General features: G+C 39.0%; 1 protein-coding gene across 1 annotated transcript; it reads right to left on the bottom strand.

The window, feature by feature from the left end:
• Window positions 1-22: 22 nt before the first annotated feature.
• tgfb3 (transforming growth factor, beta 3) lies at window positions 23-27,730 on the bottom strand. The gene is made up of 7 exons (XM_007257341.4): window positions 26,875-27,730; window positions 17,588-17,751; window positions 12,778-12,907; window positions 10,941-11,048; window positions 9,441-9,606; window positions 6,384-6,537; window positions 23-2,886 (listed from the first exon to the last, which is right to left on the bottom strand). The coding sequence occupies exons 1-7, from the start codon at window positions 27,221-27,223 to the stop codon at window positions 2,728-2,730; spliced, it is 1,230 nt and encodes a 409-aa protein (XP_007257403.3). The 5' UTR covers window positions 27,224-27,730; the 3' UTR covers window positions 23-2,727.

Genomic DNA, 27,730 nt, shown 5'->3' with positions numbered 1-27,730 from the left:
AATGATTGGATAAGGTCAGACATTCAGATATTGAAGTTTATTACTAAAATACATTTGCGATCCTCAGTTTTACATATATCAGATTAGCACTCCATGCTGAGCTACTACTAATGCAAGGTGATGATGCAGTGGTTTGACGTGCAGTAGCATCACTGTCAGCGTAATATTTGGATCAGCTTACAGATGCTGATAAGAGTAGTTCACATGCTAGTACTATAGAAGACCTGAATTTTCACACGCTGTTTGTTTGCTCTGGTCTAAATCAGTGGATCTGAATTGTTTTACACAGAAAAATTTAAATGCCCTAAAATGTGTTGCAACAAACCACTTGAGAAAGTTCTTTCTGCTTATTGGTCAGGACTAGTGCATACAGTATTTCTGTGTAACAAATCATGTAGCAACATCAGAGATTGCATTATTTCATAGCTGTAGTTATTACATGGATAATGTATACCAGATTAAACCTATCTAGCACAAACTGCTAGACTACACCTGATAGTTGGCTGATAGTCAGATCGATATCAGATCACATTCTCAACACAAAATAACTTCTCCAACTCCCCCTCTTCCTTAAAGGCCTCAGTGTGGTTGTTTCAGTCAGTCTTTTAATGTGAGTACTATATTTAGACCTGCCTAAATTAATCCCACCAAGAGTGAGGGATGAGTCCAATTTAAACAGACCTGGCCAGAGAACTTGGTCATTGAGTATTTCTGATCACATGCTCGTTGTATTTCTGATCGCCGTGCCCTAAATATTTTAAACCATTCTTTTTTAATGGAAGTAACTGTCATAAATTCAAACCTATAGTTGGATACTGAGTGGCTTGATGCACATTAATAAGCTTTAGACATTAATGCAAGCACTTACATGGTAGTGTGGTCAAGTCCTATATTACAGTAAATTACAGAAAATCTGACAACAAAAAAACGGCAGTTAGGAGCTAAAATAAATAAAAATCCACAGGACCTCAAACTGAAAACATTGTATCTACTCAAAGTCTACTAAAGCAAAGAACCTTTAAAGAATATGATCATAACGCTTTTTAAATTTGGAAATTAAATCTTGAGTTAATATACTAGTAGAAAGCTCTATTCCTGGTGCTTTGCAGTTTAATTAACCTATTGATAATCTTAGATATTGCATAATAAGCCTAAATACATTATATGTATTGGGGTACCTGCTCGTTCATTGTTTCTTCTAAATTCAAGGGCATTAAAAAAGAGTTTATCCTGCTTTTGTTGGAGTAACTGTCTCTTCTGTCCGTTAAGGTTTCCTACTAGAGTTCAGAGCATTGTTGTGTGATTTTCATACAGTGATTTTCATTCATGATTTGCATACAGTGACAATGAGAGCGTGTTATTAAGGTCAGGATGCTGGACAATCACCCACCCCATCTCATCCCAAAAAATACTGGATGGAACACCACCACAGATTTACTGCTTTACACTCAGTGCTAGGAAACCTATACCCTTCTAACCCATGCCTTGGATTAGGTATTTTTTTTATGTTTTTTTCACTCCAGAGAGTCCAATTCTATTGGCAATACATGTTTCTCTACTAGACTATGTATGTGTGCATTTGCACATCTGTGTCAAGAATGATGGCAAATTATTAAAGCAGTAGAATGCAATGATTAGAACGGCTGTCCACAAACATAATGCTTGACTTTTTTCTTAGAACCGTTCAAGCCAAGAACCATTTAAGAACTTTTATTGTAGATTATTTACCTTATTTGGTTGGTTGCAGAAAATATCCAAATTCAGTGCATTTTTTCCAAGACTATTTTAATAAAAAAAGGTATTCTCATGAGTAATAGCAATAAAAAAAACATGTACAGTTTTGTGATCTAGTTGAAAGTTCATGTAGTGTCTCATACATCATTTTACACTGACTTGTTGTCTGCTTGATGTCGACCGAATGACCAAATGACCCTAGAAACTCAGATTCCAATGTGTAGCAGAGGTAAACAATCAAAACAAAACATTTCTTTCCAGCATATCTGTATCGTCATTAACATTATTTTTATGGATATTGGCGTCTGTTAGCCTGTCTTTAGACGAACAGTGTAGGGTACTGTGAAGACCACAGCGCAACTTTCAGCATAGATGAATCCTGTGCGTCAAGGCTTTACATTTACACACAAATAAAAAATTAACAAAAAAAACTGCCAATCATTTTAGCAACAGCCAGGCGAGGCTGTTTTTTTTTGTTTGTTTTTTTTATAGATCCAGTAGGCATTATCAGTCTCCCTTGGTGTCCTGATCACAGCTGCTGAGTCATCCTGGATAAAGCAGCTTCTTGCACGTGCCGCTAAGTAAGCACTGTCGTTTTTAGTAATTCGACCAGTTCAGAAATGCCCAAGACAGATGCATGGAGGTGCAGACAGTTCAAAATGCAAAAAGCAACAATTTACAAAAAGAAAAAACAGATGAAAAAATAAAAAAAAATTGAAAATGCAGGGAAAATGCAGGGGGAAAGCAGTTCAGGTGGTCTTTGTGGAGGTCCGAGGGTTGGTAGAGTAGCATTTGGTGGTAAATCCACCCTGGAACAAATCTCATAGGCGATGTAGTGCTTTGTTGGATCATGCTCCAGGTGCTTCATGCTCCTGAAAAAGTGGGGGAGAAGGATACATAGAGGTATTTTAAGTCCAGTTCTCGCCCCCTCGCTCCCCCTCTTCGTACTAAAGTGTTAGGACCTCTGTGGGGCTGCCACGCATACCGCCACCCTCAGCTGCACTTGCAGGATTTGACGATCATGTTGGAAAGTTGCTCCACTTTCGGTGTTCGCCCCACGTAGTAAAGAATGGTTAGAGGCTCTAGGTCTTGTGGCACGCAGCAGGGCGAGGCAGACGCCTCTGGGTTCAGAGTGTTGTACAGGCTCAGCAACTGTGGAGGGAAGGAAAATGGGGTGTTGTCAACCCAAATGTGTAGTGGAACACTTGACAGTAAAAAGCTAAACACAACATTTGTGTGTTAATAATGAATAAGGAGAATAGTACACTTGCTGATTTGCTGCATATTTTGTCCTTTTACAGTCCTGTGATTTGATTGATGTTCTTATTCAGAGTACCTTAGTAGAATGTATTATTGGTGTATTGTATTGTAGTATGGTCAGGGTTCCCGCAAGTCCTTAAAAAGTCTTAAAATGTCATAAATTAAAATCCAGGTAATTAAGGTCTTAAATTGTCCTAAATGTACTGTAAATTTGCTGTAGGTATTACATTTTCAAACCGTGCATTTATTGCTGGTGGGAAAGCACAGTGGCCAATAGTGGTTAGTGGAGAGCTAGCTAATATACTAACATTAGCAGCGAGCTAGCTAACATTACCGAGGAGAGAACTAAGGTAAGCAGGGAGCTAGCTAATATTAGCGGCAAGCTGGCTAAAATACTAACATTAGCGGCGAGCTAGCTAACATAACCGAGGAGAGAACTAAGGTAAGCAGAGAGCTAGCTAATATTAGCGGCAAGCTGGCTAAAATACTAACATTAGCGGAGAGCTAGCTAACATAGTAACATTAGCTTTAAGTTAACTATGTTACCAGGGAGAGAACTAAGGCTAGCAGTGAGTTAGCTAACATACTAATGTTAGCTTTGAGTTAGCTATGTAACCAAGGAGAGAACTAAAGCTAGTGGAGAGCTAGCTAACATACTAATGTTCGATGTGAGTTAGTTACATTACCAGGGAGAGAACTAGCATTAGTGGTGAGCTAGCTAACGTTACACAGAGAGAGAACTAAGGTTAACAGAGAGCTAGCTAACATTAGCAGCGAGCTAGCTAACATACTAACTAACTTACATATGTTATGTTGGCTCTGTTTTGCATCAAAATGGAAAAAAATAGAAAAAAATATTGAAAACAAATAGGAAACATTAAGTTTTGATTTGCAATACAATAGATTATTTTCTACCAAAGAAATTATGACTTAAATCATGTTTATCAAGGTCTTAAAAAGGTCTTAATAAGCATTACATTTGACTTTTAAAATGGCGCAAGAACCCTGATGGTGTGCTTGTCCAGCTGCAGAAACCAACCAGAGTCTGTTACCGGAAGGGATGTGACACTGAGGTGTTTAAAAACTCCAGCAGCACTGCTGTGCCTGATTTACTCATACCAGCACAACACACACTACTAACACACCATCATCATGTCAACCAGTGTCACTGCAGTGCTGAGAATAATGAACCACCATCCAAATAATAATAGCGGCTCTGTGGTTGTCCTGTTTTGGGGTCCTGATCATTGAAGTATATGATAAGGTGGGGGTATTTAGTATAGAGAGAAACAGAAGAACTACAGTCTGTATTTAGGGATCTACAAAGTACTCCTTTGGATAAATAGATAAAGGTGTAGAAAGTTATGCTTGACACATTTATTTGTATTAAATTATTTTTTATTTTTGTTCTATTTATATCTGGCAGTTGTTTTTAATATTATGTCAAATTTGACAATAAATAGATTAATAGAAATGGTACAAAATTACTTGAAAATTACTAGCTTTATAAAAAAAAATTAAGTTGCATGTTGGAGACATGGAGTATGATACAATGCAATTTGCAGGTTTATTATTAGCGTTTCTTGCCCATCTGCTGACTTCCATTAATGGAAACCCAGCACTATAGTGCCAAATCTGACCAGATATTGGATCGTGCATGTTGGCTCATTCTCAACACTGTAGTAACACTAACATGATACTGGCACGGCAGTGTTGGTGGCACTGGTGCAAGTGGAAGGATGTGTATAGTCTGAGGTCCTCGCAATTCCTTGCACAGTTTATGTTGGTCATCATCTAGCCCTTCATCAGTGGTCAGTTTCTGACCACAGGACAACTGTAAGGCAGATATTTTTGGTTGGGCTGCGCTGACCAATGCTAACAGATGGGCTTACAAGTCAGTAATTATACAGCCCTCAATCAGAAACACGTGGGGCAGTGCGGAAAATGGCAATTTAAAATGATGTAGTGTTTCGAACATTTACTTTGATTTTTGTTTCACTGCAGATAGTATGAACCCAAGATATTTAATGTATTAGTTGGTCAACTTATTTTAATTTATTATTAAAAATAAAAACATCTATCCCTGCATTCCAAAAAAAAATGAGAGAGAGATAATTTAAGGCTAGTAATGGGGTACATTGTTTATAAAAGCAGTATCTATGAACGTCTTTGAGGAGCAAAGATTGCCAGAGTATCTTTATCAATGTTCCCTAAATAAATATTAATCTGGAAATGCCCTGATCGCCGGTTCGAATCCTGTTCATGTAGCTTGCCATCAGCTGCCAGAGCCCTGAGAGAGCAGAATTGGCCTTGCTCTCTCTGGGTGGGTAGATGGCGCTCACTCCCTACATAACTCTAAAGGATGATGTCTGTGAGCTGATGTATCTGAACAGAGTCGCTGTGCTTTATTCCGAGCACGCTGTGATGCTACTCGGTAATGCTGCATCAGCAGCAGTTCGAAAAGAGTCGGTGACTGACTTCACATGTATTGGAGGAGACATGTGCTAGTCTTCACCCTCCTGGTGTTGGAGCAGCACTAGTGATCTGGAAGTCCTAATGAGTGGGTTTGGTAATTGGCCTATTTTAGAAATAAATAAAAAAAAGGGAAATTTCCTCTTTATACTGCACAAAAAAAATAAATGATTTATGGAAAAGGACCGCACAGAGTGTTATCAGCAATAAGTACTAAAGATAGGGTCTGTCATGCTATGGGTTTGTGTCAGTGCCCTCCACAAAGGTAACTTTTATTTCTGTAATGGCAAAATTAATGCAGAAATGTACATTGAGATCTAACAGTAACATATGCTACCTTCAAGACTATGTTTTTTCTTGCAGAGATTTCCATTAATTTGTCAACAAGATGGTGCAGAACCACATGCTGCACAAATTACAAAGCCATGGCTACAGAAAACGTGGGTGTGGGTACTGGACCGGCTTGCCTGCAGTGCTGATATTTCCCCAGTAGAGCATTTTACCGTAAATGAAAATGAAACATGTCACAAAATGTCAACCTATTACTGTTGCATAGGAAGTGTAGTGTTTTCAGGACGAATGAGACAAAGTTAACACCTGAAACACTTTGTTGCTTGGTATTGTTGGTGTTTTAAGTGGTAAAGTCATTTTTCTATGGAAATTGTCACAGGCCTGAAATGGAGGATTGGATGAATAGTACCAGTAAAGTAAAAGTCAAAGTAAAAGTAAGAAACACTGCTAGTCACTTTTTATTGTTGTATAATTTTAAAAAGCACACTCACATGGTGAGTGCACTTAAGGTGCTTTTGCAGCAAAGAGTCATTCATTTTTCATGCTCACTGTAATTGCTTCTAAAAGCCTTCACAGTAAAAGCTGAAGTGTTCGACTGCAACAGGTATATAAATAAACCTTCTCACCGTGCTGTGTGTGGTGTCAGCACTGCGGAGATAGGGGCACGGCCCTGAGCAGAAGTTAGCGTGGTATCCTTTAGGCTCGTGAATCCACCTCCAGCCCAAATCCTGACGGAAATCGATGTAGAGACGTCGAACACAGCAGTTCTCCTCGTAATTACTGGAATAGAGAGAGAGAAGCACAAAGACAGACTGATTAATTGTTTTAATGCCTCTTTTTTTTGGGCTCTGAACCCTTTCCCCTCACAGCCACCTGTTCATAACTACAAAGAAGTCTAAAATTTATTTGCCATATTATTTTTAAGAACTAACAAGTTTTAGAATAAGGGACCAAAAGGGAACAACAGCTAAAAAATACACTGATCAAGCATAACATTATGACCACTTACTTCTTTGTACAGGACCACCACAGAGCAGGTATTAATTATTAGGTTGGTGGATCATTATTCTCAGCACTGCAGTGACACTGGTTAACATGGCGGTGGTTTGTTTTAGTTTTGTTGTTCTGGAGAATGAGTGGATCAGAAAAAGCAGCAGTGCTGCTGGAGTTTTTAAACACCTCAGTGTCACTGTTTTACTGAGAAAGGTCCACCAACAGAACAGCATCCTGGAGTCACCCAAATAATATCTGCTCTGTGATGATCCTGACCATTTAAAAACAGGACAATATGACTACAGTACTAAAATCTGTAATTATAGAAATACTGTACAAAGTGCTCCTACTATATATGCTAAGTGGAGCTGAAAAAAATTAATAATGCATGTAGAAACAAGGAGGTGGTCATAATGTGATGCTTGATCAATGTGTATCACTTATTTTTTCTTTGTTTCCATCTCAGCTGAGTTAATTGTCCGCAAGAATCACCCATGAATGTATGCATTGTCTCAGACTGATGAAGCATAACTGGTGCTACTTTTTAATGCATTTGTGTTAACATTATATAATGGTTATAGTTTGAACACAAATGCTCTTTCGATTTTTACAAGTTCATATTCATAAAGTTTTAAGAGTTCAGAAATCAATATTTGGTGGAATAATCCTGTTTTTTAATCACAGTTTTCATGCATCTTGGCATGTTCTCCTCCACCAGTCTTACAAAAAGATTTTGGATAATTTTATGCCACTCCTGCTGCACAAATTAAAGCAGTTCAGCTTGGTTTGATGACTTGTGATCATCCATCTTCCTCTTGATTATATTTTAGAGTTTGTTAAAAATGTGAATTAAAGAAACTCGGAATTTTTAAGTGACCTCTTATTTTTTTCCAGAGCTGTATTATATGATTAAAAATGGCACTGTCCCCCTGTGGACTAATACCTTCCCCCAAAAAATGGGCCTGTGGACCCCTGGAGGGTGCTTCACTAGCTGAGAAACCCTGCCCTAGAGCACCATATATGTGTGTGTGTGTGTGTGTATATATATATATATATATATATATATATATATATATATATATATATATATATATATTTATATACACCTCTTCTGTCTGGTACTCTGCTCTCTTGGCACACTTGATGCATTCATCTGAAGATTTCCATGGCCTCAGTGAAGTAATATGGCTAATTCTTGCTTGACGTTTTAAGTCTTCTATTTTCATTCTGTATTGCCTTATAAACAGCTCAGGCTGTGTGTTTGGAGCCTCAGAAATTCCACTGCGAGGTGTGTCAATTTTTTTTTCTTCTTTTCCCTCCTGGACCAGGCCCAGGTATCTAATGCTGTCGGTGAGGTAAAGCGAGGGATCCTCGGTGTGTGAGGAGCAGATGAGCCCACTCCCGATTCGAATACAGAGACAGATCTCGACTTGCTGATTCTTCTTCCATGCTTAAAGCTGTCAGATGCCAATTAGAGGTTTAGTCATACAGTCTCTGGAGGGAACTGTGGTGTGCTAATAGTAATTGGAATGCGGACTAGAGAGAGCTGGCAAGCTCGCGCCAGTGATGAAATATCAATGTTTTGTTGTCGCTTTATTTATTTATTTATTTTATTTAGTTTTCCATTGTGGAAGCATGTTCTGGGAGCCAGATTCCTCTGTGAGCCAAGAGCAAGAGAAAAACACTGAAACACGGCTACAGAGAGCCTACTTTCATTCATGATTACTACGATATTTATCCACATACTGTATATCCCTGTTTAGTTTTTAAACACTTGTGATGTTCATAACATCATTCTGAACACACAGTCCGGTAAGAATATTTCAATATTTCAATCTCTATATCTGTTTCTCTACATACTTTATTATTATCCTCCTTTCACCCTGTTACTTAATGGTCAGCCACCACAGAGCAGCTATTATTATTTGGGTTGTGGGTCAATGATTGACATGGTGGTGGTGTATGAAGTGTTGGTTGCACTGTGTGTATTAATGGATCAGACACAGCAGTGCTGCTGGAGTTTTTAAACACCTCAGTGTCACTGATGGAATGAAAATAGTTCTTCAACCAGGAATCTCCGAGCTTCTGTCTCTGATTACAATTAATATACAAAGTGGAGCAGCTACGATGTATGAGTGTATAATAGAGTGTATATGAGTGGACAGTAAATTGACACACTGTTTAAAACTCCAGCAGCACTGCTGTGGCTGATCTCTACTTGTACCATTTATCACAACACACACTATTTATCAAAACACCACCACCATACCAGTGTCTTTTCAGTGCTGAAAATGGCCCACCAGCTGCTCTGTGTTGGTTCTTTGGTGGGGTCCTGATCATTGAAGAACAGACGTGAAAGGAGGATAAAGTATGCAGAGAAACTGATACAGAACTACAGTCTGTAACTACAGAACTACAAATTGCTTCTATATGATCAGTGAAGCTGATGAAATGGACAGAAAGAGTGGAAAAGCATGACAAATCTATAATACATTATATATATTTTCTATAAGTTAAGTTTCTAAGTTATGTTTCAGCATTTGGCTACCATAAAACACTGCAGATGTTGTAACTTCCTGATTTTCTACAGCTTTTTCAGCTTTTTCACAATCATCTACAGTTATGTTCACTGCTCATTATTTTGAGAAAAAAAAAACAATTAATTAATAAATAAAAGAATAGTCCCTCACGAGAAGCAGTAGTTGGTGTCCAGTGCCCTTTTGCGGCGTCTGGATGTCGGCGGCACGTCCAGGCGGTGGGGCGGCAGCATCATCAGGATGAGGTGGGGTAGGAGCTGCTGCTTCTGCTTGTGCAGTTGGGCCATGTCCCAGCGGTTCAGATCATCCAGCTCCATACCTGCAGACCATCAGACAGAACTGGCTGGGTGATGAAGCACAAAATAAAACTCACGCCTCTGCTTGGTTTCTCCCAAGCTCCTGACTGTCAACCCACGACCGGCCAGCGCTCTACAGCTAATCCCATCAGAACTGGCTGCTCCATTCTCCCCACTCAGCCGTCTGCTCATCCACTCTGTCCCTGATAGAAAAAGCAGCTCAGGTCCCAGGAGAGGCGTCGCCAGTGGATACGGACGCCCCTCTTTAATTCAGGGCCAAGAGTCTGAGCGCCCGCGGCAGCAGCGCATTCCTCGCACTGAAGCCTGTTGATGGAGTAGGGAGAATTCCCAAAACCCCCAGACCCCGAGGCCCCCAACACTAAGTGAGATTCCACACTCAAGTGTGTTCCCATGATCAAGCTCGCAATTTCCCTCAGCCTTTCTCTCTCACCATTATCTCCCTACCTAACCAAGACCCATATGTGCTGGACTAAACTTCAGAAGGAACTTCAGGAACTTCATTTATGTTATCCCAGATATAAATAAATGGGTAGAGTAAAAACAGAGATGAGATGAGATGAGGTGAAACGAGGTGACAAAAAGGCAAGACTTAAGGAGTGAAAAAAAGAAATGATTGAAGCTTTCTACCAATTCCAGTAGCGACTTCCAGTTACAGTGATTCAACTGTCCAAAGCACTGATTCAGAAACTAAAGATGAAATTTTGCCAATTTACCAAATTACCTCACAATAATGTAGTCATATAATATAATGATCTAACATATTCTAGACCTGCTGACTAAGCTACAGTATAAGTTGCAATAATCCCTGCCAAAAAAACGTCAAAAAGCATTTTGTCACGCTGTATATCAGTGCCACAAAATCAATGAATTTCATTTATTTGAGTGAGAGAAACTTTGGCATAGACTTGCTCACTCAAATAAATGCAAAACCATTTTTATAAAACAAAGTTGCTTGATGCAGTGGCACATGAAGGGTTTGCATTCCACCCAATGAAAATATATAGAAAAACATAGATAGTGCAACATGTTGAAGCACTAAACTTACTGGACAAACTGAGTATCCAGTGGAAGAATGAGCTTGCAGAATACTAAGCTTTGCTTCTGCTGTGCTGTAAACTCAATGAAGGTGGTCTATAAGACACTTGGTCTGGGAGAATTGGGAGAGTCTGGCTCTGCCTTTAGTCTCTGTTCTACAGACTCTGGTTGGAAATTAAATTTTTGGCTTAATTTCTATTAAATATGAGGGAATGGAAGTTAATATACATTCATTGTTTGCACATAATCTGCATTCAAACTGATGAAAAAGATGGAATGTTCTTTTCTGGCTGATCCTCACCTTTGAATTTGACTTCCAGGACCTCGTTGATGTTCTCAATGATGTCACCGTTCGGCCTGAAGGTGTGACAGGGACAGTGAACGCTGATCTCCAGGCCGAGGTTAGTCTCTGCACAGCAAACGGAAAGAGAGCGAGCGGTTCAGAGAGCTCTGCTGTACTTCTCATGATTTATCATTCATAGATACTGACCTTAGGACTACAGTCAAACAGTGCTAAATCATAAAAATATAAGAGCTCGCTGCATGCGAGGCACGGTAGACCCTGACCGAATGGTCTAAATCCTGTGCCCTGTCAAAACTGTTTTCATATTAATACAGATTGTTATTTGTTGCTTCCTGAAACCATGATTTAAACATTTTCATTTTGCAGTTCATTAAGTTCCAACTATTCCACTCCAACTATGGCTGGGACAAACGCAATTTACTGTCCAACACATTTATTTTCGGAACTGTTCACTTTAGAATGGCTTTCCAGGGCCGGATTCTCTTTTTTCTTTCTTTTTTTTTTGCACTGAAAAAATGCAAACTCAACTTGGGTGGTTCATAATATCTATTTCCAAGCTATTTACCTTGGTAAGACTCGGCCTCACCCTCAGAAGCTCTAAAGCCCTTATTATGTCTTACAGATGAATCATTTGGACTCTTAAGCAAAAAATACTATCTGTACATCTGCTTTTTATATGCAGATGCATTGTTTTACATCTTGATCATTTGGAAGACACTTTTATACAGGAGGCAATTGAATAATTTTAATTGCCAAATATCATTTTAAGATCCCTACTCAATGAATTGTATAGTGTACTGGAATCAAACCCCAGCCAGCTGCATGGAGGTAGCTGCCCACTCAATTTTTTGCTGAATAAACGCATAGAAACATATACACTATATGGGCATTGGGAGAGAAAGCCCTCTACTAGATTCTTCTGAGAATTTGATTGCATTCAGCAACAAGAGCTTAAGCCAGATCAGGATGTTGGATGATCACCACCTCAACCCACCTTATCCCAAACTCCCCAACTTCCCAATGCATTGCATGGAGCACCGTCATCCCAGTGAACACAGTAAGTTCCACTGCTCAGCAGCTTAATACTGAGGAGACCCTTCTAGCATTGCCTGGCATTAAACACTGTGCTAATATATTTATGATTATCTGCTCCATAGTGTTGTATTTGCACATCTGTGTCAGCAATGTGTGCAGCCCGTCAACATCTGGCTAGACAAGCAACTCTGCTAGAAATCTACATTTAATGCTGGAGACCCACCCTCATATTTACAGGTCAGTGCAGCATTCTTTAGCTTCCATGTAACATGACAAAAGTCATGGGACATTTTACTATTTCATGTCATATTTTTTGGCTTTTGGCTTATCATTGCTTATCCACCAAACAAATGCAATGAACCAGCTGGAGCTTTTGTTTGCATTTAACCTTATTATAATTGTTTATTATAAAAAATAACAACGTAATGTGTTAATGCACCCAATTAACCTCAAAACTAATCAAGAAATTACCAAGTGTGGCTGCAACTTCCTTCTGTAATTAACTCCATGTGACATATTAGCAGTTTTATTTAATAATATAACCACAGCATCGCTACTGTTGGGCTTTCTCTGTCTGTCTCTCTCTCTCTCTCTCTCTCTCTTTCTCTCTCTCTCTCTCTCTCTCTCTCTCTCTCTCTCTCTCTCTCTCTCTCTCTCGGTCTCGAAAACACATACACACACACAAACACATGGCTTTCATTCCACTTCTCAACTGTAATTAGTCGATTTCTGAATTTTCAGTGTAAAACTAACCACTATTTAATAATATTTTTAAAACTTCTATTTTACTTAAACTCACCTCTGGTCATGAGCCACTCCCTCACTGTCTCTGTGACATCAAAGGAGACCCACTCAGGCGTTCCCTTGGTCAGGACGTTCTTGCCCCCAATGTAACGCTGCTTTGCGATGTGTTCATCGGGTCGAAGTATCTGGAACAAACATCAGACAGTGACATCTTGAGTGACGTGAAGCTCTTGTCTTAAATGTAACTGTAAAACTGCCTTAACTTCATTTCCAAACGGAACTGTTCAGAATATTGTTTTTTTCCGTCTTTTTCTTCTTCTTCTTTTTTTACCAGTAAAATAAAAAATTTGATTGCTAGTATGAGTAGTTGTGTCATATGGTAACATACAAACACACACACACATAAGCTCCAGACATTGGCCGGGCCAGCTTTAAGCCAGACACTCAAGGATGCCCGGGGCCAAAGCATTCTCCTCTCTCCCTCATGGAAAAAGTGACTCCCGGTGTGTGAGATATCCCCATATTGCATGTTAATGCCTGCATGTAGCCCCATTTTACCAGTTCGGAATAAACTGCTTCTCCAGAATTCTCCGAGGTTTACACAGCACAGGTTTACACTTGAACTTATTTGGGTAAATAAAGCAATAAAGCTCAGCTCTGAATGTTATTCCAACGTTAAAAAATCTGACCGGACCAGACCAGTATTACTCAGAAAGTCTTGCAGTAGCTTGACACAGTCGTTTACACAGTCAAATCACAATATTATGACCAACTCCTTGTTTCTATTTGTCTTTTTTTTAGTCAGCTCAACTGAAAACATAGGAGCACTGTGTAGTTCTATAATATTCTAGAATTAAAAAAAATAAAGTATCTCTGTTTCTCTGCATACGTTATTAACCTCCTTTCACCCTGTTCTTCAATGGTCAGGACCCCAGAGGGCCACTATAGAGTTAGTATTATTTGGATTCTCAGCACTGCAGTGACACTGATTGATTGGCATGGTGATGGTGTGTTAGTATGTTAGTAGTGTGTGCTGTGCTGTGTGTATGAATGGATCAGACACAGCAGTGCTGATGGAGTTTTTAAACACATTAAGGTCACTGCTGGAATGAGAATAGTCCACCAACCAGAAAAATCCAGCCAGCAGCAGCATCCTGTGACCACTGATAAAGGACGAGAGGATGACCAACACAAACTGTGCAGCAATAGAAGAGTGGACACAGTGTTTAAAAACTCCAGCAGCACTGCTGTGCTTGATTAGCTTGTGGAATACTGGTTTGTCTTTTTGGTAGAGTGTGCCAGAAGTTTCCTAAACTACTTAGATCCCAAACAGAGGGCTGGTATAGTATATAATAGGTTTGTAAATGCTGAGAGTTACTTAATCATACTTTCTGTAAGACTCAAGCTGAGGATGGGGGTCCTGTGAGGCCAGTCTGGAAAGAAATACCTACAGTACTCTAAAACTAGAGCCTTTAAGGCTGCTGCCAATCAGCTTCAGTCAAATGAATGTGTGGGGGCGAGGGTCTCCTCTGCACCCCCGTTTTTGTTTTCCCCTCCCTTTTCCCCTCTGCCTTCTCCTTCCAGTGGCTGACCCGGCCTCTATCTCCTGCAGGGCTCCTGGAAACCATCTGCGGGCCTGTCAGGCCGGGGCCTGCGCCGTGGCCAGAGCCTGGTGGAGAGGCGAAGTGGTATGCAGGGCCGGAGACGTACGTCTCTCTGGCAGGAAACGCTGGAACCTGATCAGGGCTCCCAGCCTCTCCTGGGAGATTAATGAGGAAACCCAACCAAAATCCCCCTTCACCTTATATATACACTCCAAGTATATATGGAGGTACACATAGTATATGTGTATATATAATATGCCTCTACACACAATATATCTCCTGCAGCTCTCACCCTTGCTAAATGTATTACATTACGGAGCTCTGGCTATGACAGTGGCAAAAAAAGCATGCTTTACTCAGGCTTTCTCAGAATACTTCCTTTGTTCAGCTAAATTGTGCAAATGCACTTCTGTACAATCCATTTACCTGCGCCTGGAATACAGATCAGCGCCCTGAAAAACTGGAGACGCAAGAGTTAGGGGGCTTGATATAAATTCAGTATTCAGTGTCCTTTTTGGTCCCACGTTCAGATCTATGATATATAATAATGTCTGGTGCTAAGAAACTGCTGGCCTGGGAGTTCACTGTGTGAACAGAAAAACAGCCCGAAGCTTCCTTTAAGAAACATTTGCCTGGAGTTTAAAGTCGTGGCACTGCAGAAGTAAGCAGAAGTGCTGCTTCTCCTGCACTAATGATGATCTTTACTGTGGGCCTCAGTTGTGATCTTAAGTAGGGGTGGAAAAATTACAGAGAATCTGGACTTAAAGGAAAATATGAGGACTGTATCAACATTTTACTCAATTAAAAGGGAAAGTATAGAGCCAAACATATACAGTACCTTCATAAAAATACAAATGCTTTCCACAACATTTAAACACACTCAAGTACTATATTCTTGCTGTCAGGCAAAAACATGAAACAAATCTCAAAAATTACAACTGTACAGTAGAAAAAAACACTTTAAAAAAGGAAGTTATGGCTGGATGACTTGACTTAATGCATGCTGTATATTTAACATATTGTAAATATCTAGCTGCAAATCGAAGCAATATATATTTTTTTGATAATAAACATAAGACAACTGTATTTTTCTTTCGTATCTAAAACATTTTCAAATCTATCAATATTTACTTATTGCCCAGACATTATGGAGGTCAGTGTCATTTGTGTTGGTCCATTAATAATGTAATTTTAAGAAAATATAAAGAATGTTTAGCCATGTCAAAAACGTTAACATTTCAGATATTTCAAGTTTTTATCCAACAATGGCAATGTGCCAATAAGTAAGTTTTTTTGTGGTAGTAAATGTTGGAGTGGTACTGCTGCTCACAGCCATGCAGTCTAACTTTATATTAATGGGTCAGCAAGTCAGAGTGAAACAAATGTATTTTTTCCCTCCTAGACTTTCCAACATCAGCTGTGAGTGGTTATTATTGAAAAGTGCAAGTGATTAGGAACCACATCAACTCATCCACAAAGTGTTCAAGCATGTAAAGTTACACAGAGCAGAGTGACCAAGTGCTGAGGATCAATAACTGCAGAGCCCCACACCTGCTGTTAGAACTGCCCAGTGAGACCAACTCCACACTAATGCACCTGGGTTTAGAATGGGATGTTATAAAAGCTCCTGGAGGTGTAATATATAAGTATACTTTTGTCCACATAGTGTGAATAGTAAATAATGTACACACAGTGTTCATCTTTAAAATGAGTGTCAGCTCAATTCCCACAGCAATAGTTCTGCACATAAGTCTTGATTAGCCCTTAAATGCTTATTTATTATTTACTACTAAGTCATAAGCATTAAAATAATGAGTCTGTAAATTCAGGAGGATAACTATGTATGTAAAAGTGATTTATAGAAATATGAACTCCCTTACTCTCTAAGGTCCTATAACTACACAACGTTGTTGTTACAATAATGTATTATAATAATGTAATTAACGCATGTAACACATTAATAGTTCCAATACCAGATAACAGGCCAATGGGGCCTTTGTTTCAGCATCTTTTCATTAAATATGTGTTAGCATCTGTTCCTGTTTATGTGCTCAATAAATGCTATTATGCCTAGTATAATCCCTCATCATCTCTTTAAACATTTTTCACAAAAAAAAGATATCACAGTACATGTGATTTACAGACTAAATGAATCAGTAGCAACATATTCTTAAAAAAAGAAACTATTATTATAATACTCTCCCATACCTAGTACATTTACTTTTTTCAAAATAGACTGCGGTAAATCCAGTTAAACAGGACTGATTACACCCAAATAAATACATGGTAATGTATGTGTCACAGACACTTTTAACAGATGTGTAAAGTTCCTAACAGCACTCTGTCCCTTATGAAGTCCCAAAGTGTCATATACAGATCATCCTGGACAGGACAGTGTGTAAATGTGTGATCATTCATCTTAACTTATTTACAGAATGTAGGAGTGCTGGGTTCATGCTAGAAATAAAATCAGCTACTATGGGTGGGCAATATGGCCCTAAAATAATGTTACAATATTTCACAATATTGATTCTTGATGTAAAAAAAATGCAGATTTAAAAATATATATATTTTAAGAATATATTACTGCAACAAAATAAATATTAAATATATTATTTAGTATAAATATAACTATTTTAAATATTCAGTAGAAACAGTAAAAATATATAAAAACTGTGAATTTGTATAAAATAACAATAGTGTACAAATATAGTAAAGTAATTTAACAACAAAAAATCTAACACAAAAATAAAGAACATGTTTAGTGCATGCATATGAACTACAAAAAAACCAATTAAAAATAAATGCTTTTAAGTAAAGGTTTTTGTGGCCAAGAATTTTCTATATTATTGTGTATGATATAATCTGGCACACCCCTAGTTCTAACCATTTTAATAATTTAAATACTTTTAAATACAATTACATATTTAAATGTTCCATATAACTAGTTTTGAGACAATTTCAAAATGTTGAATGTTATAAATACTTAAAATAATTAGAAAAAAAACATGAAAGAGCTGTTCAATTAATTTATCTGATTCAGTTTAAAAAATTGCATCAGTATTCAGAATTGGGTCTGGGATCTTATGGGTTAAAAACTGTAAAAAAAAAAATCATAATAAGTATTATCATAAAATTATTATCACTTTGCAATATAATATTTAAGTATTGTTATATCGCCCACACCGATTTCCAAGTTCAGCCCATTACTGTATTTGACATGGAAAAAAAAACACAGACAGACTGGAGTAATACACCCACCTGATAGAGCTCAATACGCTGCTCGTTCCTCTTGGCACTGGAGTTGGGCACCCGCAGAGCGCGGAATTCTGCTCGGAACAGGTTGGTGGAATTCTTCTCCATGGATGAGACGTTGAAGCGGAACACTTTAGACGTAACCCCTTTGGGACAGTAGGGCAGGTCGTCTGCAAGGCAAGTGGACAGAAGGTCTCTCTTGAGTCATTTGATTTTATGGAGCATCACTACCTAAATTCAGTTCTGATTCTCAGATCTCCATCTCCCTCTGATGTGAATGAAAGCCATTACTCGCTTGAGGAGAGCAGCGCAGGCAAAGCCGTGTCCCATCTGTTTGTGCTTTACGGAGGAAAAGTTAGCAACAAGTTGAAGTCATGAAATGAAAACCAAATGTCCTGAGTAAGGTTGGTGAACTGGGCTGAATGGGCCTGGGATACCACTGAGGTTCCTCCCACTCGCTCTTCCACGGAACAGGTGCCTCTGAGCCGTAAACTCCCAAAGCCTGAGTGTTTTAGGGGGAGGAACGGCTGTCAGCTGATTAGCGAAACTGCGATTTATGCTTGTTCTAATGCTAGGCCTACACACGCACACAGGAGTACACACATCATGCCTTCCAACAGGCCCTGTGTACAGTATACACAACATCCAGGCTCCTCACATTCCACCGATTCATGTAAAACTACTTCTAATGACTTCTAAGAGCGGAACATGTTGATGACAGACCACAGTTCATTAGCAATCCATGCAATCCCTCATGAAATCCCTAGCTGGTTGGATGGCATGTGACATGCGGTTGGCTATATTTATGTAATAAACAGATTATGCCAATTGGACTGCAGTGCAGTGTGGCTTTAGACCGGACAGACTCTTCAGTATATACAGTACTTCCTTCTAAAGTGCTTATACTAACTAACCCCTGCTGTTCTGTTCAACTACAAATAAACCTGTGCCAATCTGACCTGTGTTTTACTGTGACAGACAGTAAAAAAAGTTGATTTTAAAGCCTTTATTGTCACTAGAGGGTCATACTGGCTGGTACTGTATGTGTGTAATAAAAACATATACCAACATACATGATTTAAACACATCAAATACAGTAAATCATTAGGTGACCCCCGATACTAAGGTGGTGAACAAAAGGATTGTACCAGGTGAGCATCATGTATTATCTAGTGTGCACCAAATACTACATGGTAAACACCAGACACTATAACGTGAGCACTTGGTACTAGTAGAAATAAACACTGTTCACTGGGCGACAAAGTATCTGGTGCTCAACTGATAGTATCTTGAGAACACTTGACATGGTGGGCACCTGATTTTCTACAGGTAAAAAGTTGTGCTTATCAGGGACTATGTGGAGAGCACCAACAAGATGCCAGGTACCATCAGGTGCCCACCACATATTATCTGTCAATCACCAATTTATGTCCTTCAGGGGCTCTGTAAATCGTGAATTACGTTTTTTACACTAATTAAGCACAGCTAAGTTTAGATTAAAGTTTCATGCCCCAAAAATGTTTTAAAATAAAATAAAATAATATGTAAAAAGTCAAATTAACCTGTAATCTAATAGGAGGGTTAAGCACATTTTCTGTTTTTCTCTATTTGTGTATTTATTTATTTTTATCAGCCTGGGTACTCACAGTCCCGAACACAACAAGCACATGGCTACTATTTTATAACTCAAATGGAAACACCAATTTACAGCCAAGTCCTCAGCTATTTAGGCACCCTACCCTTGTTGTTAACTGGGACACAGTGCCTTCAGAGAACTATGTGATAACATGACAACACAACAGGCCTGGGATACCATCCCCCTGAAAGCTTTAACTGCAGTTGATCTTAAATACCTGTTTACAGATCTGGCACTTTCACTAATAACTGTTTTTCCACGTGTCTCTTTTCCAAGAAAGCAGTTAAATATCACAGTAACTTTCCACCGGGCCTGAGGAGCTACAATAGACTGTACTGTCTATCACCCTCTTTCAGTGCTCCCCTCTTTGTTCTCCTCCTGCTGAAGGTGGAAAGCCCCACTTTGAGAGATTTGAAATTCTAATCAAGTCTTTGGTTTCCTTTTGGATGACCTCATTTTTCCCATTGCAATGGTTTAAGGTGGATTTCGCATTATGGCTTATTTTTGCCAAGGCTTTTAGTCTGTTGGTCATTTGTTCCATGACTATGAGTGTGGGGGATTGTTGGCATAATTGGGTGACACACAAACTTCGACATCCTCCTTTATCAGATTGGAATTGCTTACATCAGCAGAGGCCTGGCCTTCACATCTGCCAGTGTGAACAGAACACTGAGACAAAAAAAACATGTTATATTCAGTCCTGTTTCAACAATACTGATCAGTCTTTTATTATTAATTATTTATTATTGAGGATTGTTTACCCTGTTTACGATTGTTTGGCCTGTGATGATTACATTTTTGACATATTGCCCAATTAGGAATATTCTTATATTGGCCCCAAACCAGATCAGTCTTTTAATGCTGAATATCAATTGATACAATCTTTGTATAACTTTGTATACTACTTTGCATAAATGTTATGGTCACACAGTTTAGATATACATTATGCTAATAAATACTTAAACATTGTAACATAATGTGACATTCTAGACTGATTTATTTATATGGGTATTTATAGTGGTGCTTTGGTTTTATAGTAACGTGAATGTGCTATGGTTCTGAATGGTATGAGAACAATTATAAAAGCTGTGGTTCTCTTTTATTTGCCTTCTGAGAACTCTCCTCAGTTACTGCTAACTGGACAATAATAATGTCTGTTATGACACACTAAAATAAACACTTGGTACTGGATTAGGATTAAAATGTCAGATACCTGGTCCAATAAAACATGCCTGTTTTGGCCTCTGATCCAATCTAATGAATATCCCTTTGTACAACATATGAAAACAATCTCAGTACTTTTTGCTGACCTTACTGTAATATTGTCCATTGTGTTTACTTAGCTAGTAGGGACTTGGGATATGCATAACATTTTAATACTGCAGTTCATTGCTCCTTAAAAGTGTGAAATCTCATTATTATAATTATTTTAACATAAAATTAGTGGCATAAAATTATTGGTTGTCTTAAAGTAACGATAATATTGTTTATTGCAATTATTTCTGAGAAAATATATATTGTTTAATAATATAATTGTTACCGTTCACAGACATTTGTTCACAAAAAGGTTCTTAAATACTGTATTATTGTTTTGTGTGTCCTTATTCATATTGTTAGAAGATCTTGATAAAGATTTTAGGCCACGTAAAGATCAGAACAAACAGCATGATTTTTAAACTCCTAATTCTGGTATATTTTGAATATTTTGAGGTACTCTGAGGTTCTCAGTGAGATCATCCCCAAAACCAGTCTAGAGAAAGGGGCAGCAGCAGCAGCCACTGTAGTCCTCCATCATTCCCTAAGCATCCTATAAAGGCCTTGTCCCAGACACTGCTGGCCCAGCACCCCCCCGTCCTCTCTTCCTGTGTCTGGGATGTACCTCCATCCTCCGACAGGTGACATCACACAGAGACTTCTGAAAAAGCAATCTCTGCAGTCCGGACTGCCACAGTGCCCAGAGGGCTGCTGGAGATGTCAGAGTGTGGAGGTAAACACAGGAAATGGAACGGAGGAGCAAAGAGGGTCACGTGCCGGCCAGCTGCTGTGGAAGAATTTGAGCTGCATTTAACCAGAAACAACGTTTTTTAGAATGTGGAAAAATGCTGATCAGAATCTGTGCAGTAATTTTATATATCACAACATAATCCTATGGAAGAAATGAGATAAAAGTGCTTCAAATTAAATGTTTTTTTTTGTGCTAGAAGAACAATGTGGATGACCATGTAAATGTAAAAAAAAAGGGAACTCTTCATCACGTGAAAGTTCTGTAGACCTTGGAAAAGGTTCTCCAGAATCTTCACACTCATCTCTATATTACAAACATGGTTCTGTATAGACCAAATAACTCAAAGAACTATTTGAAGCACCTTTATTTTTAGGAGTGTAGCCTGTCTTGTTTGGAAGAAATACATTGAGAAGCCATGGGAACTTATAAGACAGAACCTAGTATTGTGTCCTATGTCTTTTGCCATTTTGGCAATTTTTGGTATGTTTGCATAGACAGTTCTAGCTAGACATCGCCAGTCACGATTTTTACAACAAACTGTACTGTCTACTGTGGGTGGTAATGCCTTCTTCTATTTCTTACTCTACTGGTAGACACATGACAACACTGTGGATTGAGGAATGTTAAATGCCCAAACAACTTTAGAAATATTATTTAATAATTACATTTATATACTGTTCAAACTCTGATCATTTAAGTCACTTTATGTGATATTTTTTTAAATGTGATAGAGTGAAATGAGTGAGATATGACCCAAAAGTGAAGTTTTATATATATATATATATATATATATATATATATATATATATATTAGGTCACACTGTAACTCACTAATTTCACTTCACCACATTGAGTGAAATGAGGTCGCCCAGTAGCTCAGATGTTTCCCAGGCGTTTGATTTGGATTCTCCTTGCTGTTGACCTATGTTAAGTGACCATTTGACTGAATGACTCCTCAAGCTATTTAAAGTCTTAGAGTAGGCAGCACCACTACAACACTGTGCTCTTGTGTGTCTCTGCACTCTGAATGAAGCGGCTCTTGAATAAATCATGACACACACACGCACACTCACACTCTCAAACACACACACACACTCATCCAGGGCCTTGTAGGCTGACTACGCTTAGATGAGATAATGCGCTAAGGCTTGCAGCAGAAGTAAAGACTTTTTTCCACTTGATCAGGGATGAAGAGGAGGAAAAAATCTGTGTGTGTGTGTGTGTGTGTGTATGAGTGTGTGTTTGAGAGAGTGTGTGGAGTTAGGGGGGAGGACTCTGGCCTTCCAGTATTGGCCAGAAAATTTGGTCTCTGTTTTGCTTGGAAATTACATCACCTTCTTACTATTCCATATATCAGAAGCAGTGCTGTCTGCAACTCCAGTCCACATCCTCCCCTCCCTGCCTGCTCAATCACTGATTACCTAATGCCACATACTATTACCCATCCTCGTCATCTGCTCAACTTCCTTAATTAACACACAAACACACACACTCAATTAACAAGACCACGTTCACACTGCTAGCCCATATATGAAGTTTGGCATGTCAAGACTGAATCCAGATTCACTTTTGATTGTGTGGACAGCCTCTTGAAATCTCTCGAAACCACATGAAATCTGATTTTTATAAATCAGATCCAAGCCACATTTGGTTGTGGTTTGAAGTGAGATTACAATCTGTACAATTTATACAGATGCATCTCAGTGTGGACTGTATTACAACAACCTCATCAAATCTAGAGTGACAGAAGTGCAGGGATCTAAGAAAAGAGCCAATGGTTAGATAATGATGCTGACCTCCTCACTACAGTATGCGTTTTAGGGCTGTGTGTTGGCAAGAACTGGAAGATACAATACAGTAGTATCACAATACAGTGGTTATTATTCAATATATCACAATATAAGCAAAGTGATATTCTCATAATATAAAAAAATACACAATCATATTGATAAAATCTAAATAAAAGAAGTGTTTACTTTTTATCCAATCAGAACAGCGAGATCTAACAACAGAGTACATTTCTGCTATATAGTATCCAGTGTTTACACACAGCACTGAATGAACTACTGTGACATAAACCTTTACATGTAAAGTAAAGGTTGATCGATACTGTGTTTTTGAAAATTGATACAGTATTGCAAAACAAAATATTGCGATACTCTTGAGACCCTGAGTTCTCATATGAGGACATCATATTTTTGCTTCTCTGCACCATTATACTTAATAATTTTGCAAACCTTTAACCCTTTGGCCTCATATGGACACACTGCTGTATCATCTATTGCTCATATGACAACATTGAACACTTAACTGATTGAAATCAAGAGGGTGGGAATCCCAGTCAAAGGTTTCTACAGCCAGTTCAGACAAAAATATGGGCCAAATACAAAACTCTCATCCAATTTAGTTTGAAACGATTCTCCTGATGTTTATTTGCTCACCTTCGAAAGATAAAAGTTTGTTTTTGGACTAACTGGGTCAAAAATAGTTCTTAAATTTTAAAATAAACAACAATTTCTAATTGAAGACATCTTTTTTTTGCTTGTTAGATTCTAATGTCAGGGTCTAATGTCAGGGTCAGGTTACAAACATGCTCTACTGTTATAAAAAAAAATGATTACCTTACTACCTTTATCTTTTTTTGTCCCAAATTTGTTAGTTCCCAGATTAAAATGCTTATCATGCTAAAATCTGGGTCTCAAGAGGATATCAAAAATATATGGATAGTTTCCCACACTCATAATACAATGTGGTGTCTGGACATAGAACATATGATCTGATCACTTTAAAAAAATTAATAATAATAGTGTCTGATTTGTGAAACAAATCCAGATTTGCCTGCAGTCTGAACACAAGCCTAGGAACTTCTTGACTTCTCTTTGTATACTGGTAGTTAGTATACCAGCAGCATTCTGTCACAACGTCTGGCTTGGTCTCTGTTGACATGTGTACCACAGAGGTCAAAAGTCAGCTCGCTGAAGCAATGCTAGCACAGCAGAGCATATGGAATGCAGGTGTGGAACTGAGAAAGCTCTAACGCTCCATATTTCCCACCCGATTCAGGCCAGACTCCATGGGCAAACAAACCTGGTATCTCAAAAATGTTTCAAGTGATATTACTCTGCTTGGCTATTTTAGGAGACAAACAAAGGAGCTGGAATCTTGAGAAGTGTGAAGTCTCTAAAGTCTCTAAAATATCTTATTTTTTTAAGATACACTACTCCTTTTTATACACTGATTTATCAAAAGTTATAAGAAGGAAAACTAACCCTAACATAAAGTGTTACCTCTGGGAATGGCTTGAGAACAACTGACACAACTATATAGATATACGTGCTATATGTGAGGTGTTATCTTGTGAGTGAGATTTGAACACAGACCAACAGCACAGTGTTCATATCAGAGTGGGCACATATCAGAGTTAGAGCAAGACCTGATGGTAGATACCAGATGGATGTGACATTTCTTTTGCAGAGTTTTCCAAAGTTTTTCAAAGTTTTCCGAAGTTGTGTGAGCATTTAACATTCCTTGATCCACAGTAGCACATACATGTGTACCAAAAATGCGTCACTGAAGAAGGCTTTAGAGCAGAGCAGTGGGTGGTAATAATGGTGTCCAGTGGAATCTGCCTAGAAATGTCCATGCAAACAGACAAGCAAGAGACTCTGTCATAAATCAGATCAATCAGATAAATCGGATAAATCGGAAATCCCATCCATATTCAATGCAGGATGCCCCACACACCCATCTCATAGGTCAGTTGCACATTCTTTAGTTTCCAATGGGACTTGGCAAAAGTCATTGGACACTATACTAGTTCCTTTCCCATGACGTTTTGGCAGTGATTCCATATATATCCTAAACGCAATCCAAGCCTAAGTTCATAGTTCAATTGGTCTGAGCGGACTGGGAATATACTGTACAGTACATTCCTGTTTCTCCATAGTGACATCAACCACAGTGTAGCCAAACAGGCCTGCTTAATGGTCAAATTGCACAATGGAAATTAGAAATAAACATAATTATTCAACTCTGGAAACTATTACTGATGAGGGCCTGACTCTGTTCCTTTCCTCCAGTGACTTGTGTGTGCATCTGTTGGAAAAGGAAGGGTCAGTGGGTAGTCGCTTGATAACCTGAAGATCACCCCAACAGGCCAGTGGTCTTGAAATGGCCAGGCAGCCATAAGCTATATTTTTCAGTATGGCAGCTAAAGTAGCTGAGGGAGTGTATATTTTAAGTGTCAGAAGCACTTTAGTTGACCCGAAATCCACATTTGGCACTGGAGCTTGTTTGGGAGCCAGAGGACGGTCTGTTCAGTGTCTCTGTAGCATAAAACACCTGTTGATTTGAAAAAACACTTGATGCATGATGCAATGACCTGCTTCCATCACTGAACAGGCCCAAGTCCAATTCTTCTCACTTTCCAAAATTTTCTCACTTTCTCCTGAGACTTCACTGCGATGGAGGACGCAACCATAGATGGGCTAGCTGGCCGTCGTTAAAGGTCTATTATCAATCAAGACAGGATGTAGATGACAAGATGACAAGAGAATACATGGGCTCCACTCAGAATCATCACTTTAAACTACAACCCTGTGAAGCACGTTGAAAAAAAGGCTGCTATAAATCATTAGCGATATTAACACACACACACAGATCCAGACAAAGAGTAAACGGACAATTATGTACATAAACCGCAGTTATGGCGTCTGACAGTGGGGGGAAAATATCACTGACGACTTGTTCCGTGGACAGTATAAGCAAGCCTCGTTAAAATGGTTCCATTGGAAAGGCTGTGAGGCTGCCTGAGACAGTCTGGTCGTTAGCTCAGTGGGAAAGCACTGGCGAGCTCCCATACTGCTCCAGTACTCGCAGCTGAGGACAGTACAGAGCTCAGCGCCTTAATGCTCTTCTAAAGATGGAGTGAACCAGTGGAGAGAGTCATCAGACATCAGAATGCCCTGAGCTTTCAGGCTTTTCTAACTTTATCTCAACTTATCTCAAACATTTCTACTCCATTTAGCGACACACGGTCAATTAGATCAAGAGATGACCCCGGAATTCTAGGGCCTGTGGGAACTTTCATGGTAATTCATGGAAAAATCCACTGAGGTATTTTCCATTGAGTTTCAGGTGATCATGTGAAATTAACTGAATTGATCTAAACAAGACATGACCTCTGTTTGCTGTTTTTACAGCAAATGATTGGCTGCCTCCTGAACTTTAAAGGTCTTCACTTAACAGTCAGAGGAACATCCTAAAGGTTTTATTATTAAAGTAGAAACAGACTACAAATGATTTTTCCAGACATACCAGACTGAAGCATTATTTGAAGACCATTCCTTAGAGCATATTGGTTTCTGTGGCAAAATACCACAGTCTATATTACAGTATTGCTCTGTGAGCTGGGGTGATGGGGTGATGGGTTTCCAGCTGCGATGATCCGTCCAGTGACAAACATTAAGCTCACAATTTATGGCCTATGTGTTCTAGGCATAAAATACAATATTCCTCTAGGTATTGCTAAGCAAGATCAGATCACAGACCATTACTGACCTATACAGAAACTGAACAGGGTAATACAATCTCTTTTTATAAAATGCGAGAACAATGAAGCTGTTGAATGCAGTGCTATTCAGGCCTACTTACTGTTTTCAGGTGTTCCTAGGATCATGTTGAACTTGTGAATCTCTTTGGCATAGTACTCGGTCTCAGTGTTATCCTGGCCACAGCTTTGCTGCCGGTCCCTGCCCAGCTCCTCTATCAGCTCTCTGGTGCTGTTATAGAGGGCCAACACCTGGTACGGGACCTGATTGGGACCCAGGGCTTGCGGTGGACTCGTCAGTCTCAATTTGCTCAAAATCTGTCCCCGGATGGCCTCCACCCGCTTCTTCTTGATGTGGTCAATGTCCACAGTGGTGCAAGTAGACAGCGAGAAAATCATGGTCATGCTGTTTAGGAGGAGGAGGAAAAACAAAAGTGCTCTGCCCAGCTGCATGGTGATGTGTGTGTGTGTGTGTGTGTGTGTGTATGAGTGAGTGTGTAAGTGTGTTTATATGTGTGTGTGTGTGTGTATGTCTATGAGTGTCCTCACTGTGAGTCTAAGTACCAAAGTTACCAAGAGGTCCAGTTCACGTAAGGTGAGCTGGAGCTAGTTGAGACTAAATAGAAAAAAAGAACTTAAATACTAGGGGAAAAAATCTAAAATAAAATAATATACAGACTCAAAAAAAAATCTATGAGAGTAAATTCCAGATTATCCTCTCAGTTGCTTGGAGTTCAAGTGGTGAGGGAGTTTGCCCCATCCTGTAAACTTAAGCAGAGCAGCCATGCACTGCACTCCAAAAATGCATCCCAATAGAATTCCATAACATAGCTAAAGCATGGAAGAGTGCTAGCCTAAAGAGCTCAGTTTCTCAAAGCCTTGCTGTCCCACCAGCATATTATTCCCTTCACGCAGCTGCTGTGCTGGACTCCTCGCTTCAGATGAGCTCTGGGGCTCTCG

The sequence above is a fragment of the Astyanax mexicanus genome, chromosome 14 (genome assembly GCF_023375975.1).
Source record: "Astyanax mexicanus isolate ESR-SI-001 chromosome 14, AstMex3_surface, whole genome shotgun sequence".
Taxonomy (NCBI): Eukaryota; Metazoa; Chordata; class Actinopteri; order Characiformes; family Acestrorhamphidae; genus Astyanax; species Astyanax mexicanus.
Note: the sequence above shows the minus strand (reverse complement) of the source record. Positions and strands in the feature narration are given on the sequence as shown.